General features: G+C 31.0%; 2 protein-coding genes across 5 annotated transcripts; both read left to right on the top strand.

Annotated features, from left to right (window-relative positions):
- Positions 1–825: 825 nt before the first annotated feature.
- LOC105200401 (signal recognition particle receptor subunit beta) lies at positions 826–3,491 on the top strand. 2 transcript variants are annotated; one of them, XM_039455285.1, is made up of 5 exons: positions 826–1,108; positions 1,426–1,589; positions 1,672–1,811; positions 1,905–2,281; positions 2,876–3,491. In XM_039455285.1, the coding sequence occupies exons 1-4, from the start codon at positions 1,015–1,017 to the stop codon at positions 2,239–2,241; spliced, it is 735 nt and encodes a 244-aa protein (XP_039311219.1). In that variant the 5' UTR covers positions 826–1,014; the 3' UTR covers positions 2,242–2,281; positions 2,876–3,491. The 2 variants fall into 2 exon arrangements, with proteins under 2 accessions (XP_039311219.1, XP_011166255.1); XM_011167953.2 differs by lacking the exon at positions 2,876–3,491 and having other exon boundaries at positions 1,905–2,581.
- LOC105200390 lies at positions 3,206–19,089 on the top strand. 3 transcript variants are annotated; one of them, XM_039455282.1, is made up of 23 exons: positions 3,313–3,406; positions 9,559–9,588; positions 11,551–11,630; positions 12,256–12,410; positions 12,483–12,571; positions 12,647–12,707; positions 12,818–12,947; positions 13,427–13,485; positions 13,587–13,673; positions 13,761–13,821; positions 13,912–14,055; positions 14,140–14,310; positions 14,387–14,874; positions 14,948–15,398; positions 15,518–15,942; positions 16,336–16,564; positions 16,662–16,831; positions 17,407–17,599; positions 17,993–18,206; positions 18,269–18,459; positions 18,534–18,637; positions 18,702–18,760; positions 18,871–19,089. In XM_039455282.1, the coding sequence occupies exons 1-22, from the start codon at positions 3,330–3,332 to the stop codon at positions 18,738–18,740; spliced, it is 3,648 nt and encodes a 1,215-aa protein (XP_039311216.1). In that variant the 5' UTR covers positions 3,313–3,329; the 3' UTR covers positions 18,741–18,760; positions 18,871–19,089. The 3 variants fall into 3 exon arrangements, with proteins under 3 accessions (XP_039311217.1, XP_039311216.1, XP_039311218.1); XM_039455283.1 differs by lacking the exon at positions 9,559–9,588 and having other exon boundaries at positions 3,206–3,406; XM_039455284.1 differs by lacking the exons at positions 3,313–3,406; positions 9,559–9,588 and adding an exon at positions 11,722–11,942 and having other exon boundaries at positions 11,572–11,630.
- The last annotated feature ends 225 nt before the right edge of the window (positions 19,090–19,314 follow it).

The following is a 19,314-nucleotide window of genomic DNA, read 5'->3' as shown; positions in this document are numbered from 1 at the left end:
GGCTACACACACAAACTCGCCTTTAGGAGGTTTGACGATAATTATACCGCTATAAAAAGAGGCCTACGACCTTAAGCCTTATGGCTCTGGCAGACCAGCGCGATTTGCGACACGCGACGCGCGATTATCCAATAGGCGTTTACAATTTTTTGAAAAGACGTACGCCTATTGGATAATCGCGCGTCGCGTGTCGCAAATCGCGCTGGTCTGCCAGAGCCATTAAGCCGTAAAAAATTGACCAACCATGATTGATTATTCTCCTCGTATTTAACTATGATTGGTCAATTTCTTAAGGCTTACTACATCTAAGGCTTGTTTTCTATTCCTGCACTAAACTGCACTAGAACGTTCCTTCTTGCTTTCATTAACTTTCAAATATATATCTATTTCATTTTAAGTGCACACTAATTCAGGAAGTTCAGGAACAGAAAACAAACGGCTATTGTAGGTCGGAATTAAACCAATAGTACTCAAACAACAATGGCTGCGTTCAGCAGACTCAACATGTTGAGATATTCTTCTAGATTATTCAGACTTTCAGATTTAGAAAAATACACCAATAACAACGAGCGCTCACTCAACTGGGTCTGCTAAACGTAGCCAATCCAACGCGCATACGTCCAACAATTAACAACGACGTACAGTCGTGAGCTAAAAGGTTGCAATACATTTTTTTCGATGGTTTTTGGAATGTAGACTTGCTCATCGGCAAACGTAATTGGTTGGATCCACAGGTAAGAACCAATTACGTTCGCCGTTTAATAAGCAAGTCTACATTCCAAAAACCATCGAAGAAAATGTGTTGCACCCTTTAAGCTCACGACTGTACGATGCATTGTAGAACAGACCTAGCGCTACTTCGTATGCATCTTGTGCATCTTTTCCTTCGAAATGTTGTACGTTAATGTATGCGGTGTATGCTCGTGTATAACCTCCAACCAGATCTGTATCATCGGCATATGTCTCTAACGTACTCTAACGGCTTATAAGATAAGGGTATCACACATCACGATTATGAAAAAATACATAAAATCGTTATTAGAAGAGGATGGCTGGTCGCAGTTACTACAACTGACTCTACTGTTTGCGTTTGTTCTTGTAGTATTAGGTAATTACACATTTATTCACATGTTTTAATGTTGAGAAAATGCTGCTTCTAATACTTTATAAATTCACACATATAATTGTTTGATATTTATTGTATCTTTTTGTATCTTTAAAGTTGCTATGACACGTTTTTGAATTTATGAAAAAAATATATTAAAATATAAGAAAAATGTTGTTTAAATAAGTTAGTACAATTTGTTTTTTTGGACATTGTTGACTGAGATAATACAGGAAAAACGTTTTTATGCCTGAATTATTCTTCTATATATAATGTTATATTATTAGACCATATTTCAATTAAATATAATTTGTTTATAGTTATTTTACTCTGGCGTAGAAGGAAGTCTGTTGGTCATACTATCCTTCTAACAGGTCTCAGTGACAGTGGGAAAACACTGATCTATGCACAACTATTATATTCTAAATTTGTCAGTACATATACATCTGTCAAAGAAAATATAGGAAACATTATGGTCAACAATGTAAGATTGAAAGGATATTTTTTTGATGGATTTATGTGGTTATATATATAATGTAATCGTTCTCATAAAAGTGTTTGCTTAGAGTTCTTTGAGAATAGTGGATATTCCTGGTGATGAACGACTTCGCAGCAAGTATTTTGACAAGTACAAATCATCTGTCAAAGGTCTGATTTATGTGATTGATTCAGTGACTATTCAGAAGGAGATCAGAGATGTAGCTGAGTAAGTACAAAATTGCCTTATTATCTTTAACAGAATATTTAATATAAATTTGAAATAAATTTTAATATCTATATGATTAATGTTTCTTTGCAGGTATTTATACAATTTACTGTCAGATTCTGATATACAGAAAAATGTTCCTGTTCTTATATTGTGCAACAAGCAAGATCAAACTATGGCTAAGGGATGTGCAGTAATAAGAACGCTATTAGAGAAGGAAATGAATCTGCTCCGAATGACGAAGACTAGCCAATTAGAAGCTACTGACGCGTCGTTAACCAACGTCTTCCTTGGAAAACAAGGAAAGCACTTTGAATTCTCGCATTTAGATTCACAGATTGATTTTGCTGAATCTTACGCATTTAATAAAGATCCTCAAACATCAGCCGACATTGATGAACTTAACAAATGGTTACACAAAATTGCATAATATAATATGCAACTAATCTTATAAATATTCATTATTGTTTGTAAGTAATTTTATAATTAATTCATGAACTTCCGAAAAAATCATTACATTGCTTTAATAAAAGGTTAATCTATTTAAATAAAATTTTTATGTAAAATCTCCATTAAATTTATTCACAAATTAGAAGCATACATAATTTTTGTTTTTATTTTGTGAAATTATATAATTTATAATGGACAATATTTTACATTCATATTTTGGTTATCATATTTACTCCTTTCAAATATTTCTTTTCTTACGGAATTTTTTGTAATAGCAAAAATAAATAAGATGTAGAAATAAATATAAATAAGATTGAAAATAGTGTGTCAAGCAAGGGACATTTAGAAACATTCTGTATATATATTCTTAAGATTCACACTTTATGAATGTATTCAGAGACACGCATTAGATGCAATTTTGTTAGCAAAAAAAATAAATAATTTTACATCCATTACACATTGATATGTAATGAATGTAAAATTATTCATTTTAGCATAAAATCAAACCACATTGATTTTCTGACTCGCCGATTTTATCGGCAGTTCTATAAAATGGATGCCTTTATAGTTCTAAATGCAAATATTAAAGTTTGTGACGTTAGTATACATTGCAGGGATTTCGACGGTTCCATGAAGAAAGTTGGTGTGGTCAGTGTCATTTATGGCTGTTTTCCTTTCAAAAGACACAAGTTAACACACTTGAACACAGTCTGATTCTCCTCCTGAGTAGAGTCGAAAAGTGTTTATTGAGTTTGTAAATGGAAAGCGAAATGTGTTGCTTTGTGTTAAAAGTGTCGACTGTGTTCTTTAAAAAGAAAACAGCCTGTGTCGATAAAGCAGATATACAGTGCCTGGTGCCCTCTCAAGCTTCTCTCTGCTACTTTATTGCCGAAAGTAAAATGTTCTCCTGGACAGTATTGGGCTATTAGGTCTTGTGCCGAACAATCGTATCGTGGTAAAACGTGATACGAAGTAACGTATTCTGCTTGAATTTCACAATTTCTGATCGTTTTATATAAAATTATATTCTTATAATTAGTATAAAATTCATAAGTTAATCCTGTGGATATGGTGGTAACCGGTGGGCCAAAGAACTTGCCTTCATACGTTCACAGATACTCTCGAAAAAAAGCATATATAAGGAGGTTTGTATAAATCGTACTAATATATTATTCAGGGTTATGCAAGTGTTTATGAGTAAAATAAACATAATATACATTACACATATACAATATAAACTGTTTTATGTGTTTCCTATATAAACAATAATTGGTGGATCACAACAAATTCAAATTTCATTAAAAATAGTGAAAATTATATTCCATTTCTGTATTTTTTATATTATATATTTCTATTTTTCAATATACTAAAATCAGATATATTAACATTTATAAGTATTAATTACTTTTTCCATATTAAAAAACATAATTTATAACTTACATTGTACTGTCTACATGAAAAAGATTTGTATAAACTTAAACAATAGATAATTAATTCAGATGTACATACTTTAGGATATAACTCTAATATTACTTTTTGTTGATTATATTTCAAACAGATTAGTAATACTAAATTTTGAGACTTTCCAAATATTGGATAATAGCTTTAATAATTTATTAAAAACCATGTATACGTAAGCCAAGAAATCTGAATATCTCATTATTATAGTAACATATTCTTACAATATAAGCAAAATACTATAAAGTTGCATATTAGTGGAAGATAATTGTTCAGTTTAGCAACCTCATCTACAATATCAATACAATTATTAATTATGCTAATAAGTTAAAAATATTAGTTATTTTGTATTTTAAGTAGTATTTTTAAGATACAAAAATTTTTATTTGATGAATTATAATCGGAGAAAATTTTGAAAATAGAATGCTAAATCAAGAACTTAACTCCAATGGGAAATCACACATCTTAAGTTAGCAGAGAAAAGCAGATTCGATTAATTTATTGCTTTTGTTATTAAAACATTGCCAAAAAAAATGTGCTGCTCTGTTTGTTTCTTTTTAAAATGTTTCGCTAAAGGAAGATTAAGTTAAAGGAGCAGAATTTGTTGCTAATGTGTTGCTCATAAAATATGCTTTTCTAATATCTATTTTACTTAAATAAAAAAAAATTTTATACAGAAACGTTTATGGTTTTAAAAGAGGATTCTAAATATCGACCGAATTTACAGAAAATTAATTTTTGAATTGTTTTGACAGATTACAAACTCCTTTTGTAAAAGTACGTGCCAAAAAAAAACTTTGAATAAATTTTACGAGAAAATCGAAAGAAAGAAAAGAAGAAGCCTGAGAATGGCCATGATTTAGATTTTAGTTGATACGATTTTTCGAAATGTCATCTCTACAAATGCATACACGATTTTTTTTTTGAATTTACGTCTTGAACCCTCACAGAGATAGGTTATATGACGTGTGAGAATGCATACGACCATGCATGGAAGGATAACATGGTGTGTGCAGTTCGCGCGTGTCTCTCTCTAAAAATTAGCCCTCTTCGTCTATCGGTGGGCTATAGTTAATAAGACAGGCAACTGTGAAAAACAAAATTATTTAGCGTCAGCCTGTTGGTATGCTGAGTCATCTATCCTTGTTTCATGCACTTATTCAAGTATCTGCTTCTCTTTCTATCGGGAACAGTTATGCACGTGAAGTGTTACACTAATTTTTGACCGAAGATTCGGTTCATTCGGTTAGTTTCCTCCATTTCCTTTTCATCGTAAGAACACGTGTGAAAGAAATAGGAAACAGCGTAAGAGTGTGCAAGAAATTGACAAGCTTTTAATATGTTGTAATACAGATAAAAATGTGGGACACGTATTTTTATATGTATAACAACGGGCCCATATAATTGTCAAGAGGATAAAACACACTCTTGAAATAAATTGATTTTTTAATTTCTGAATTAAAAAATCTTAATATTTAAGTAATACCATCGAAATGGTAAAAAATATAAAAAAAAGTTTTAAATAAAAGTTTTATATATTTCTATGTATTTTATAACACTTTGTTTAGATTTTTTTTAATGTTATTTTTCTCGAAATTTTCCTTCTCTTCTAAATTTCTGAAAAATTTAAAATTTACTTTATATCAAAACTTATAGCATATTTAACAACAAATTCAAACATGTATGGTGAAGTTATAGTTCGAAGACACATTTTTCAGAAATAAACTAAAAATATCTATATTGCTATACACGCGCCCCATCCATATCTGCTTTATGGCGTCTATTGTTAATATATATTTATTTTTTTAATAACTACAAAATTTTTCGTATTATTATATTTTTATATGTTTTTTAGGTTTAATTTTATTGTTTTTTATTTTTTATTTATTTATTTATTTACTTATTTAATTTTTACCTATTTACTTTTTATTGCTAAAAATCTATACAATAATGAGGACGCTCAGAATTTAACTGAACAAAAATAACTGTATTTGCTTGTCTTATTATTAAGTTTTTCCAATTTAATATTTAATTTTGATATAACAACAAACTTGTTCAATTGTAAAATATTAAAAAATATCACTTACATGCAAATCACACCTTCCTTCTGACGTATGTAAATCGAGCCATGAAAATATACATACAAGGATAGAAAGAGAAACTAACATGTGTGAAACAAAGAAGGTAGATCCAGCATACCAACAGGCTGACACTAAATAATTTTACTTTTCACAGTTGCCTGTCTTATTAACTATAGCCCTTGCAGAGCAAAAGTGGGCGTGGTTTAGCCGAACTGCACACACCATGCTATCCCTTCCACCTATGACGTGTGAGAATGCATACACGATGCCAATGTACAGGTTAGACGTTAGACCTCGGAAAGCACGTTATCTGCGTCTATATGGCCGGTATTCATAGTCGATTCTTATATTTAAGATCATCTTAAGTATCATTTTAAGATGCCATCAACCAATCAGAGAGCCGTATTAGCATCTTAAGACGTTACTTAAGACGATCTTGAAATAAGAATCGACTATGAATACCGGCTTATATAATCTATTTGCGATGGCACATCCGACAAAAGAAGCGCGATATACGAACTTCAAATCGTTCCAGTCATAAAGGGTCTCGCACATGAAATGCATAACATAACATAAGCACAACATAAGATCGACGGACCAATGAAAATGTTATGTAAATCAATATGGCGACTTTATGCTGAATGCTCATTGGCCCAGTGATCTTATGTTGTGCTTATGTTATGCATTTCATGTGCGAGGCCCTTAATTCCGCGTTGGGCTGCGTTCAGATTCTCCACCCGGTGAGTGATCTCTGGGTGACTGGGTAAATGGGCGGAACTAATGAAAAGCTCCCTAGTGGTTTATGGAATCTGAACGCACTCTCAAACATTGGGTGTGTTTAGCAAATAACGCTGAGAAATAGTAACATAAATATCTCAGATTCAGAATAAATTACATAATAAATTAAGATAAACGATAAAGATAATACATAAATATTTTACTATGAATATTTTTATCAATATAACTAAAGTAGATGAAAATTAAATGTTAGTAGAATAGGACGAATCAATTTAAACAATGAAAATAAATTTTTATTTTAACAAATTAGATGAAGATATATATTGCGCATATCATCTATTATATGTATAGGCTTGTTTTCTATTCATGCACTAGACTGCACTGGAACGTTCCTTCTTGTTTTCTAACTTTCAAATATATATCTATTTCATTTTAAGTGCACACTAATTCAGGGAGTTCAGGAACAGAAAACAAACAGTATATTTTATTAGTATCAGAAAATATTTAATAATACTAAAAATCTTTAACATACTAATCTCAAATATAAATATTTATATAACAGTTTTGTGAGACTGTAGACCAAGAAACCTTACGTTAATAGAATAAAAGATTAATATTTATTAATCTGTAATTACATAAACAGAATAATAAACAAAACGTTTAAACTTTACTTGGTTATTAACGTTTTTCTTTATTATATTTATACATTTTAATTTTTATTTACTATAATATTTTAAATTAAATTTATTTTTTTATTTTAAATTTGTTTTAAATATACGAGCTTTATCACAAATATATAGAAATTTTTATAGCGATACATTTTGGAACGCACCTTTACGTCACCCACCCGTTTCACCCGGCTCAAGGACCCATGTGGTTTTTCCACTCTCTCGGGATAGACAGAGTGATAAAGTGAACGACCCACCTAATGTCCGGTAGGGGCACTCTAAAGGAATCTGAACGCTCTTTAGGTGCCTGGGTGCACTCGGGTGGGGAATCTGAACGCAGCCTTGACGGTAGCGACATTCCGTCGCGGACAAAATTAGAACTAATACACGTGAAACGTGACAGATTGACGATGAGATGTTGTCGTGCATTTTATTATTATGTGTTTTATTGTGAAAATGACTTGTCTTGTATTTATCAAATTCGTAAAAATGGACCGCGAGTAAAGTTTCTTTGAATTTTATACATAAAAGTACATTTTTCACTCTTTTCAATAGCTATCCGTGTTTTCCTGTCTGAATAGACGTCACTTTACGTGCTTTTTACGACTATTTACTGACTGCTAGGCGAAAAAAAGATAGTCGTGACCGATATTTAGAAGTGTTTTAAAGCCATCTGATTAGTCTGTTTTATTCAAATTGGCTTTATTTACAAATGGCATGTTTGACAAAATTACGTGACCGTGTGTTTTCTTGTTTCAATAGCTTCACTTTACATGCTTTTTACGACTATTTACTGACTATTAGGCGGAAAAAGGATAGTCGGTACCAATATTTAGAAGTGTTTTAAAGCCATCTGATTAGTCTGTTTTATCCAAATTGACTTTCTTTACAAATGGTATGTTTGAAAAAATTACGTGTCATTTTACTCAATTTCTCGCTTCTGACGTCACGACTTCAATATGGCCGCAGCGAGTACTCAGGAGCCTTTATATATATTCTATAAAGTTAAGTTGGCCCTAGTAAAATATCAATCGTCTTTACTTCTACTCCACTTTCAATGGAAACAGAACACTAAACTTGACCTGCACCGAAGTGAAACCGAATTATGCATATGGGGGGAGGTGGAAACTAGACCAGTGTCGATTTGTGTCGTAGCTGGAAAGCACCCAGATATGAGTGGGTATGATTCGAAGGAATCGACTGGAGGAAGTGTGCACGCTGTCATCGTAACATAACCTTGCATTTAATATGGTTGAAAATAGCCTAAGTAAGACACAAATTTTTAAAAAATGATTGAAAATGGAATCAGATAAAGAGCATATTTGCCAATATTTTTTGTTTTGTTTTCACCAAAAGAAAGGTACTGTTGAGGTAGATTTATTTGTGAAAAGTATGGTAAAAATGTTATAGCCATAGTTAGAACGTGTGCGAAGTTGTGTAAACAATTTAAAAACGGTAATTTTAATATCTATAATAAAGAACGCTCCGGACGTCCTGCATTTGTGAGAGAGGACAAATTACAAACAATATTTAATGAAGAATTAACTAAATTGATTTGTGAATTTGCATTGCAACTAGGATTTAAGGGAATCCTAAAGTTGTTTTTTTTTACCGATTAAAAGCGGTAATTTTTGCACACACTATTTTTTCTAATTGCATTTACATATTTAAAAACCCTTCTACACATTTAAAGTATAGACAATAATGTACAACGGACGCAACAATTTTAGAAGAAAAACGAAAAAAAAAATTGGAAAATTACAGTTTCATTGTTGGCATTTGGCGTTTGGCGTTGACTCGTAGAAACATCTTATTTGTATAAAATTTTCACACTTTGCAGATATAAAACAAGCGTGGTCCGTTGTAAAGTGAACATCGTAGAATAATATTGTGCCTTTAGATATGAGGTGGTTTAATATAAAAAATTTATGAGTAAAAATTTCGTGTATGCTTTGTGTGTACTCTTACGTGCGATATCGATGGGAAAAGTCAAAAGAGCAGTAAATTAGTTCTTATATGTTGCGATAGATGTCGCTGTTTTAATCTTCTACTGTCTTACCTTTAGACATGTGCTTATGTTTGATTATTTGTTCATACGCTCGTTCTCTCTCTCTCTATCTTTCTCTCTCCCAACAAAAAAAGTGTTTCTCTCAATAAGAAATTAAACAAAATAGTTTTGAACTAACCACAAAAACGTGAGGTAGGTGTGTGTGTGTGCGTGCGTGCGTGTGTATGTGTGTATGTATACACACACACACACACACACACACAGTGTACAGTGTACCATTTTCTCAAGTGTGTAATAATGGGAAAAACATACAACAATAAATGTTTGCCATTAAATCGTCGTAGACTTTCAAGAAAGAGAGGATGGATTGAAAGGTTAGTGTCTTCAATTACGTTATATGTTGAAAGAATTTGTAGATCATTGATTTTTTAGAGTTCTGGCTTTATTTTTAATGCTTTCCAAAAAATTCTGATGATAAAAACAATTTGTTTAATTTTAAAAAATTATTATCTCTCAAAAAAACCTAATTTTGTAGTACGTGGATTAGATGCTGACAGATTTTCGACAGTTCTGATAGTTCTGAGATAATTATCGAGTAGTTCCAAAGGTACTTTAACCCTTAGCGCTCTGCACGTTTACGAAACAAATGACGGATGGCTCCGTAGCGGAGCCAACAGAGCACTAAGAATTAATGCTTTCGATAGAATTCTGATGATAAAAACAAGTTGTTTATTTTTAAAAAATTGTCATCTCTCAAAAAAGGTTAATTTTGTAGTACATGGATTAGATACAGATTTTCGACAGTTCTGATAGTTCTGTGATAATTATCGAGTAGTTCTAAAGATATCTTAATGCTTTCAAAAAAATTCTGATGTTAAAAACAATGTGTTTATTTTTAAAAAATTGTTATCTCTCAAAAGCCTCATTTTGTAGTACATGAATTAGATACTGATACATTTTCGACAGTTCTAACAGTTCTGTGATAATTATCGAGTAGTTCTGAATGTATCTTTTCAAAGAGTCTCGATATAAACATGGGATGCAACAGATGAAATTATGACTGAACGCCTAACAAAAGAAATATTCTAATATGCTTTTACCGCATGCATATTTTGCTCAGCGAAGCTGAACTGTCATGAACAGAGCAATAATGGTGTCCAACAATAATTGATAGATCTTTTCACAGATGGCGATATAAACGAAGAACAAAGACAGATCTATACGTTGGAAAAAGAGCGATAGCCTGGTCTCGCTCGAAAAATAATCTGTAGTACCGACGTCGAGGAAGTTCTTCTGTTACTTTAGCATCCTATTAGGGCCTCTTTCACCAATCTCGGTTAGAGCTAATCGACAGGTTAGTCCATTGAAATTGACCAATCGTATTGCCTATTGTGTGAAATAACAAATGCGATTAGTCAATTCCAATAGACTAACCGATCGGTTAGATTGGTGAAAGAGGCTCTTAAGCATTCAACAATTATTTGTTGTTTAAATGAAAAATGCCACATGAATTATCCGAACAGTTGACAATCGATACGTCTGCTTTTATTTCTTGTTCAACTTAGAACTGTTTTTAAACCGAAAATTTATTCGATGAGCAGTTTCAGAACTTGAAAATCATACAATAAATATCAGCATTGATGACTGAACAATAATCATTCTTCTCTATACTACTTAAATTATATTCATATTATAAAATTTATAAATATAAATATTATGAACATAAATTGACATATTTTACACGCTCATACTTAGCTTTTTATAATGTCAATCAAACAATATAATACTGCAGTATTATACTTTTTTATGATATAAAGATTGACAGTGAGAGAAAAACTTAAGAATGGTCATTATGATCTTTTTCTTAGTCTTGATTTTTTAATCTGAATTTCTTTGAAGTCAGTTTGACCAATAAGATAAGACGAATAATATTAATCAAAATTCAATACAATATCATGAAAATACAAAAGTTATCAATAGTTAATTCATCAACACTAAGTCAGATATGTTAACACTTTTAAAATTTAATTTTTTTTATCGTGTGGTAGTCTATTTATAATAATTTATATTGCTTATATTACTTAAAAATATAAAAAAATATTTGTTTAAAAATTATGTAAATTAAAGTAGATGTAGTTTTAAAATGTATGGCACAACTTTGTATATTATATAGTTAATTTTTAATAAGATACTATAATAGAATAAAAATGGTCGACTACTTAATTATTTAAAAAAATTTAACTTCTTTCAGAACTATTTAAATGTATATGATAAATGTAATATATTTTCAACAATTATTTATATGCTGATTTCTGTATTCTTATTTTTCTTTTTAGGCGACGATTATTGAGACTCTTGGAGGCAGAAGCTCAAATAGCTCAAGAAATTGATGCAACAAGTGCAACGGCTTCAAATGGTACTGATAAAAAAATTAGAAAATTACTAATTATTTGCTATTTATAATATTAATTAAATAAAATTTTAAATAAATCCGATGATAACTGTAGAACGTGAAATGACCGATCGTTCGTGATATAATAGTATCTGAATCGACACCAAATGTTGCCGATAGTAGTCGCTTTCGGCGCGAGGATCATATTGAGAGCGTCGAGCTTTTGCCGCCTGGTTCTTCGGCTCAATTAGGTTACGCGTGTTTGATTAGTTTAGTGGATTTCTGTCGATGTATCAAGAAATTGTTGCTTACATCCGTAAATGGATACAACGATAGGTAAGATTAGTAACCAGAGATACCTGGCGATTGAAAATCGATATGAATTTCTTCCCCGCTCCGATCGGTCAAATATTTTTTTTGGAGTAACCGTCAATGACATTGATGAACCGATAGTGGGGATATACATTCTGTGTATTTGCAAAACTTCCATATATAATTGATATTGCAATTAGCAATTTGAAGAAGCTTACAGTTAAGAAATCTACTAATTTTGTCTGTTCTTATTTTTGTATGCTCCAGTTAGGTTTATTATTTATGCGAAAACAAACATTGACTCTGGTTTAATCGCACATCTTATGATTTGTTCAAGCATCTACGGAAAACATGCCAAAAGTACGGTTGTATTCGCGCTCTATCTTAAACACTCGTCCAATCAATATGATATTAAATTTGGAGTGCACAGAGGAGCCTTTAAGCGAAGCCCAACAGACATCAAAAATAAAGCTCAAAGAGAATTATGATAAAGTAAATTCATCTATCAATTATTTTTTCTTAATAACAAAAATACATGTTATACATTGATCTTCTTGCTATCAGGTTGTAACTACCTTGGAAAATCTAGATAAAGACCATGGAGACAAATTGGTATGCCAAGTAGGGAACGTCAGTGGTTATCAATATACATTGTAAATATCTAATTATAGAATGAAATAATAGAGAGTAAATGTAATGATTATTATATAATTTATTAATAATTGTAGACCTACAGTGCCAACATCGGCTCCAGCGGTAGTTCAGAATAACCCTCAGATTTTAAATGTAGTAAGTTTAATAATTTCAAAGAATATGAACTTCGGTACAATAAAAAATAAAAAGTAACAAATGCATATATATTTCTTGTAGAATTAATACTCTTTTTTTTGTACTTGTAGACCCAACCAAACAAGAATTCAGCATCAATTAAATTAAATATTGGCAATGCAAGTGGATCTCAAGGAAACATTCAGCTAGTGGTTGACCCACGTATGGGAGTTATTTTAGGACCTGTTACACAAACCCAAGGTGGGAAATTATAATACTTGTTACTTAATCCTGCAGTGTTAAGGCAAAAACATAGGTTTTTGTATAATGTATAAGAAAATCAATCTGAAATCATTTCTTTATTCTCTTCTTTAAGACCCCCTTTAGAAATGAAGAACTCTGATTAGTTTTCTTATGCGCTGTGCCAAAATCTGTACTAGGGCTTTTACTAATTTTTTTCTTATGTTAAACCTATTTTGAATGAAAATTTATTTACAAAATTAAGAATTTTTTTTACACTTAATAATTATTTTACACTTTTCTATTTTATAAATTATAAGGTTAGAATAACATAACTAACTTTTTAACGTAAATTTTATTAAATGTTATTATAAGTTATCAAAATTTTAATAATGAAAATTATATTAAACTTGAATTAGTATTGAGTGAAAATTTACTCATAATGGCATTTCATGATTGATAAGAATCGAGATTTATCAAAAACTTAAACTTAATTTCAGGTACAACCACTACAACCACCTCTGTTGCTACAACTGGGAAACAACTTCAACAAGAGAATGTATTATTAATTCTATTTGTTTTTCTTCATTAAAAGTAGAGTTAATTACACAATTGATATTTTTTACTTTAAACATTAATCAGTATTAATATGTTTTTTAGTTTAATAAAGTATCAGATCACAAATATACCAAAACTGGGCGTAGGACAAAAGTTTTGCAAGTGCAACAACCCGATATTATAGAAGAGGTATGGATTTTACAAATAGGAATTACAAAATTTTTGCACTGTAATCAATAAATATATATATAAATACATATATATTCATTTTTACAGCCTGCACCATCAGTTACTCGCGTTAAACCAAAGCCTGGCCCAACACATGTAGCGAATAAAGGTAATCATATTTATTAAATTAATATATTCCAAAGAAGAGAGAAAAAGAAAGCAAAGAAAGAAAATTTTATAACTAAAAACATTAATATAGGTTCTTCATCAATTACTACTACTACTTCTCAAGGCGTGACAAATATCAAAATAAAACCTATCAGTAAGACAGTAACTCAGTCGTCTACCAAACCTACAGAACATACTAGTATAGGTGGAATAGCCATCGGCAGCAACAATACTGGTTAGAACACCATAAATAATATATATTTCGAAATGTTAATATATCATCAATAACTAATTTTATTCTTTATGAAATATTTTATAGTCAATGAACAGATTGATGAAAGCAAAAAGAATCAGCCTGATAGCAGAGAATTCACGTTTAACAAAACGACTGGCGGCCGAACTTTCCCCTCCTTGGTTGTAGTAGCAAGACCGAATTTACGTAACAAAGAAATTTCATCACAAATGGCACAAAAAGAAAGACAAGCATTAGGTAATTTTTTTTGTTTTATTTTTTTACTAATATACAACGATGCAACATTTTATTATTAACAACCAAAATTTTTCAGACGCCAAAGTTAAGAACGTTCTCATGTTTTCTGCTACAAAATTTGCCGAATGGTTGATACAACAGGGCTTAGTAAAATCAGAACAATACTGTTTGCAGCATCCTAACTATCAGAAACCTAAACTCAAATTAGGAATGTACAGCGATCAAGGAACATTTCCCTATTCCGGCGGTTATGTTTGGATATCCAGTTGTTGTCCCGACAGATTCGTCTCCGTCTTTTCCGGTTCTATTTTTCAGGGAGCCCATTACACACCTACAGTCTTGTTAAAATTGATTTATCATTGGGCATGTCAAACTAATGTGCAAAACGTAATAGCCTGGGTAAAAGTAACCAATATATACCTAAAAAACTTTTATACGAATCTACGTAGCATTTGCACAGCGACATTATGGGAGAAATCGGGTAAAATGGGCGGTAAAAATGCAGTGATACAAGTCGGTGTGATTAGTTTAGGCACGACATCGCAAGATGGACATTTGCGACAGGTGAAATATCTTGATACTTTTGTTTTGTTAGAAAAAAGATTTATATAATGACGAAGTTGACTCTCACATTTAGGTGAAAGTCGAGGTTCTTGGAGTTTTAGATCCTACTACATTGGATATACGATTACGTGCTTGTGAACCAATGCAGGATGGGGATAAATCATTTAAGAGACGATTTAATAATATTCTACACCCATTAAAAGAATGGGTCCATACAGACTCCAGAATAATGACTGACTTCACTGTCGACAAAAGCACGTTGCACGATATGGGCTATAATCACGTCATGCAGTCTGCATTTGCAGAACAGAGCTCTAGAAATTTTATGAGCAATTATCATATTATGGAATATCTTAGAAAAATTGTGCCGAGAATGTTCCAGAATACATTGAGTTTACTTAGTAGACAAATGATACAACAATTCCTAGACGAATTAATATGGAGGGAAATGTATGGTGCTACAGCAGAACGTGCGTTTGACAATATTATTCGGCATATCGCGGAGCAAACTAGATTCGATTCCAGTGAGTAGAAAAAAATGTCAATAATCACGACACTGATTAGAATAACAATTTCTGATCGTATATCTAGTTAGTGCATTATTGAATAAAAAAATTGTGTATATATATATATATCTTTTCAGATGATTCTTTGCTAGATCGCTTGTCAAAGATAGCTGCTAATCCATTTCAAGATTGGTCTTGTTCCAAGTCAACTGATACGCCAATCACGTCATCGAAAGATCCAATAGTTCCAGTAACTACTTCAGTGGCTCCAATAACTCCAATAACTAATGTGATCACATCATCCCAGAAAACCTCCGACAACACACTGCAAGAAATTGCTGCAAAACAGAGTACGCGCCGAGGAAGGAAGCGAGGTCATCCCATAACAACTCCGGAACACGAAGTAAAAAGAGCAGCAATTGAGCCTAAGAATAATAAAGAAAAAGAGAAAGAAGATAGAAGCGAGAAAGAGCAAATTCAACTTCAAGAATTATATTATGCTACAATGGAAGGTGATAAGAATCTAATTTTAAAGGAATCCAGAACTTCTTTACGCTTCAAGGTTTATTCCAAGTTTTTATATTGTTTTGATATTAGCATGTTTCATTATATTTATACATGTATATATATATATATATATATATATATATATATATATATATATATAATATGTATAACATGTATATTATATATATATATATATATATATATATATATATATATATATATATGTACATACATACATACATACATACATACATACGTACATACATACACATAGGGTGTTCATTAATGGTTATACCCACTTTTTACCATAGGAGCATGATTTAACGACGGATATGTATTTTTAACATATTATATTAAAAATATCAAATGCGTGCTCCTATGGTAAAACGTGAGAACAACCATTAATGAGCACTCTATATATATATATATAATTTTTTTTGGTGCTTAGTGCTTCCTCTGCACGACAATAATGAGATCTAATACCGAAGTGATGGAGCATATGGTTAGTCATGTTCCACCACAAGTACCGGGTCAATCAGAATTGTCGGTATGCCGATACTGTTGCACCCCGCTTTCGTCGCAGCATCAAATGCTTACTCATGTGTCAGAAACACACAGCAATTTCGGTCATTCCGATAGCGTCATGGTAGTTTGCGCCATTTGCGAGGAGAAATTTGGTGAGCTAACATTTTCAAATCTATTTATATCCGCAGTTAGAAATTAAATATGATATATAATATAAGGTAATCACGTTTGTACATATTTCTCTTTCAGGAAAAAACAAATCGTTAATTGATCATTTGTCAGTGATGCATTATCCTTCCGAAATGCCGTATCAGTGCGAAAGTTGTGGCTATCGTACATCCAGTCATAAGGATGTTATAGATCATTATTATAAATCTCACGAAAAAGGCGAAGGATTGCAGTGTCCGTACTGTCTTAAAGTAAGAAAAAATAAATAAAGTAGTTTTATGCAATATGACCTAATATCCAATATAGCCTTTTTGCTGTTTCTAAGTAGTTACATGGTGAATTGAACAAATAACTTTAGTATGTCGTACAGACTGTCTTATTTACAACAGTTGACTGTTTAGTTTGTATATTCTGTTGACAGTGAGATCAAAATAGAATTTTCATGATTGTTTCTTATCATAATATCTAATAATTTGTAAAAAAAAATACTGCTTTAACTTTTTTGCGAAAAAGAGAACGATATATAATTGGGCCATATTGAGTATATATGTACCCAATATGACCTAAATGGTACTTTTTTTAAAAGTCTTTACTGTACCTACGTAAATATTTAAAATTGTCCAATATTTTAAATTAATATTTAGAATTTGTTTCCTACTTTGAATTTGACATCAGTTCTTAATTTTGGACTCAACAAAAAATTAGAAAAAAATCGCAAAGCTTAGATAGGCTATATAGATTACCTTATTACAGTTGCCTTATTATAAATGTGCAATTCACATTTCTATGTCAATATGGATTAATGCAACTTTCTTATTGCCAAAAGGTAATACAATTTGTGAACAATGGCAGCCCGAATGTGTCCAACGTTTACGCTTTCTTGTCGCATATGCAAAGGCACATTGTAAGAAGAGATCAAGGAAAAGGCAATAAATGTCCAAGATGCTGTCTCTGGTTCAATCAAAAAAGTTCCTTAACAATACATCAACGAGAATTACACGACTGCATTTCTAATTCAAGTAAATATATAATTAAATATTCAAGCTATATATATACTCGATAACAAAATTAAAGCATCATTTATTTATTCTGTTCCCTAAAAATAGGCAAATTTTAAAAGAATCTAACTTTATATTCATAAAGTTCATAAAAAATTTCGAGATTTGACAAATATGCATTTATATCTGTGTAGTTCGTAAAAAAATCAGTATATCATTTATTAAAGTATAGATCTAAAAAGTAAAAACTTCAATGCTGTAAAATACTTTTTGGAAAATTTCATTATTGAATTCTTTTTTGACAAAGATATACTCTTGAAATTTGACTATTTTTAAATTAGATAAAAATTTAATCGAAATTCAACTGACACATCTATTTCATATTATATCATTTCTTTCTTTTTGATGTGATAGAAGCAGTACCATATACTATCAGTGGCGGTGGCATAATGATCTCGAGAAACATACCGGAGACAGTGCGACATTCTGTAAATAGTCCTCAACCTGAACTACCATCAGATGAAAAAATACAAAAGTGGAATACTGGATCAATTACAGTGAATACTTCCATTAGATATTTGTCTTGTCAGGAATGTGAAGAAGATATTGATGAAGATGAACATTATCCGTAAGTATATTATTTTTAAATCAACAATCACGCATTAACATAAAATTATTTAACGCATCCAGAGGTGAGCAACGATGTCAACAGTGCCGTTATGTTACGTGTTGTTGGCGTGCATTTAAAGAACACCAACGACAAATTCATAATGAAAGACCGAAGACCAGTTTGATCGTGCCATCCCCTTTAGTTAATGTCCCTCTAGATAAAAAACTGCAATGCTCGTGTGGTTACACATCGAACGATGGCAACCGATTAGGTAAATTAATTGTCAAGGATGTAATATTCGGTGTTAACATAGAACACAATTTCAATTGTGATATCATATTGCAGCAAGACACTTAATAAAATGTAAAAGATTGTCGGCACGTCCCGTGGATGAATCGACATCTGGAATGCTCGATAGTTTGGGATTAGTTCCAAGAACCACATCCGAGGTATATATATTTTTATTACTTTTTAGTACTTTTGTTTCTATGTAATGTTTTTAATTGATTATAGGAATTTGATGCCCAAGAGAAATCCAATCTACGCAATTAGGTGCGGCAAAAACTAAAAATGTAATTGTGATGTATTTTATATATGCATATATATAATTATAAGAGGTATATAATATATGACTTTAATATAAAGACATATTAAAGCTTGAATCTTTTTTTCTTTTTTACAGCATCCAAGACCACCATCCAAGAAGCACCAAAATTTGATTTTGTAAATCAATGAACTATTAACGCTAGCATGAACTATATATTAACGATATAAGTTTAATTTTTAATTTTTGTTCAAAATATATCAAATATATTGACATGTACATCTTGTCCATTTGACTTGAAATAATGTTGTTTTGTATATTGACGCTAATAAAATTATATATTATGCCAAATTTTAATACCTACTTATGGCAATAGTTTTTACACATAAAAATTATATATAAAAAAAATACCCTATACTCATTTATAGTTAATTTCATCATGTTAAAAATCATATAATTATGTAATATTTAATCAATACGTTTTAATTATACATTTTACATACGAAAATTTTCGTATTAAATAAAAGTATTTGTGTATTCCACATGTTATTTTTATTATTTAAATCCTACGTTTATTAAATA

Source organism: Solenopsis invicta, chromosome 11 (assembly GCF_016802725.1).
Source record: "Solenopsis invicta isolate M01_SB chromosome 11, UNIL_Sinv_3.0, whole genome shotgun sequence".
NCBI lineage: Eukaryota > Metazoa > Arthropoda > Insecta > Hymenoptera > Formicidae > Solenopsis > Solenopsis invicta.
This window is presented reverse-complemented; position numbering and strand designations above follow the sequence as displayed.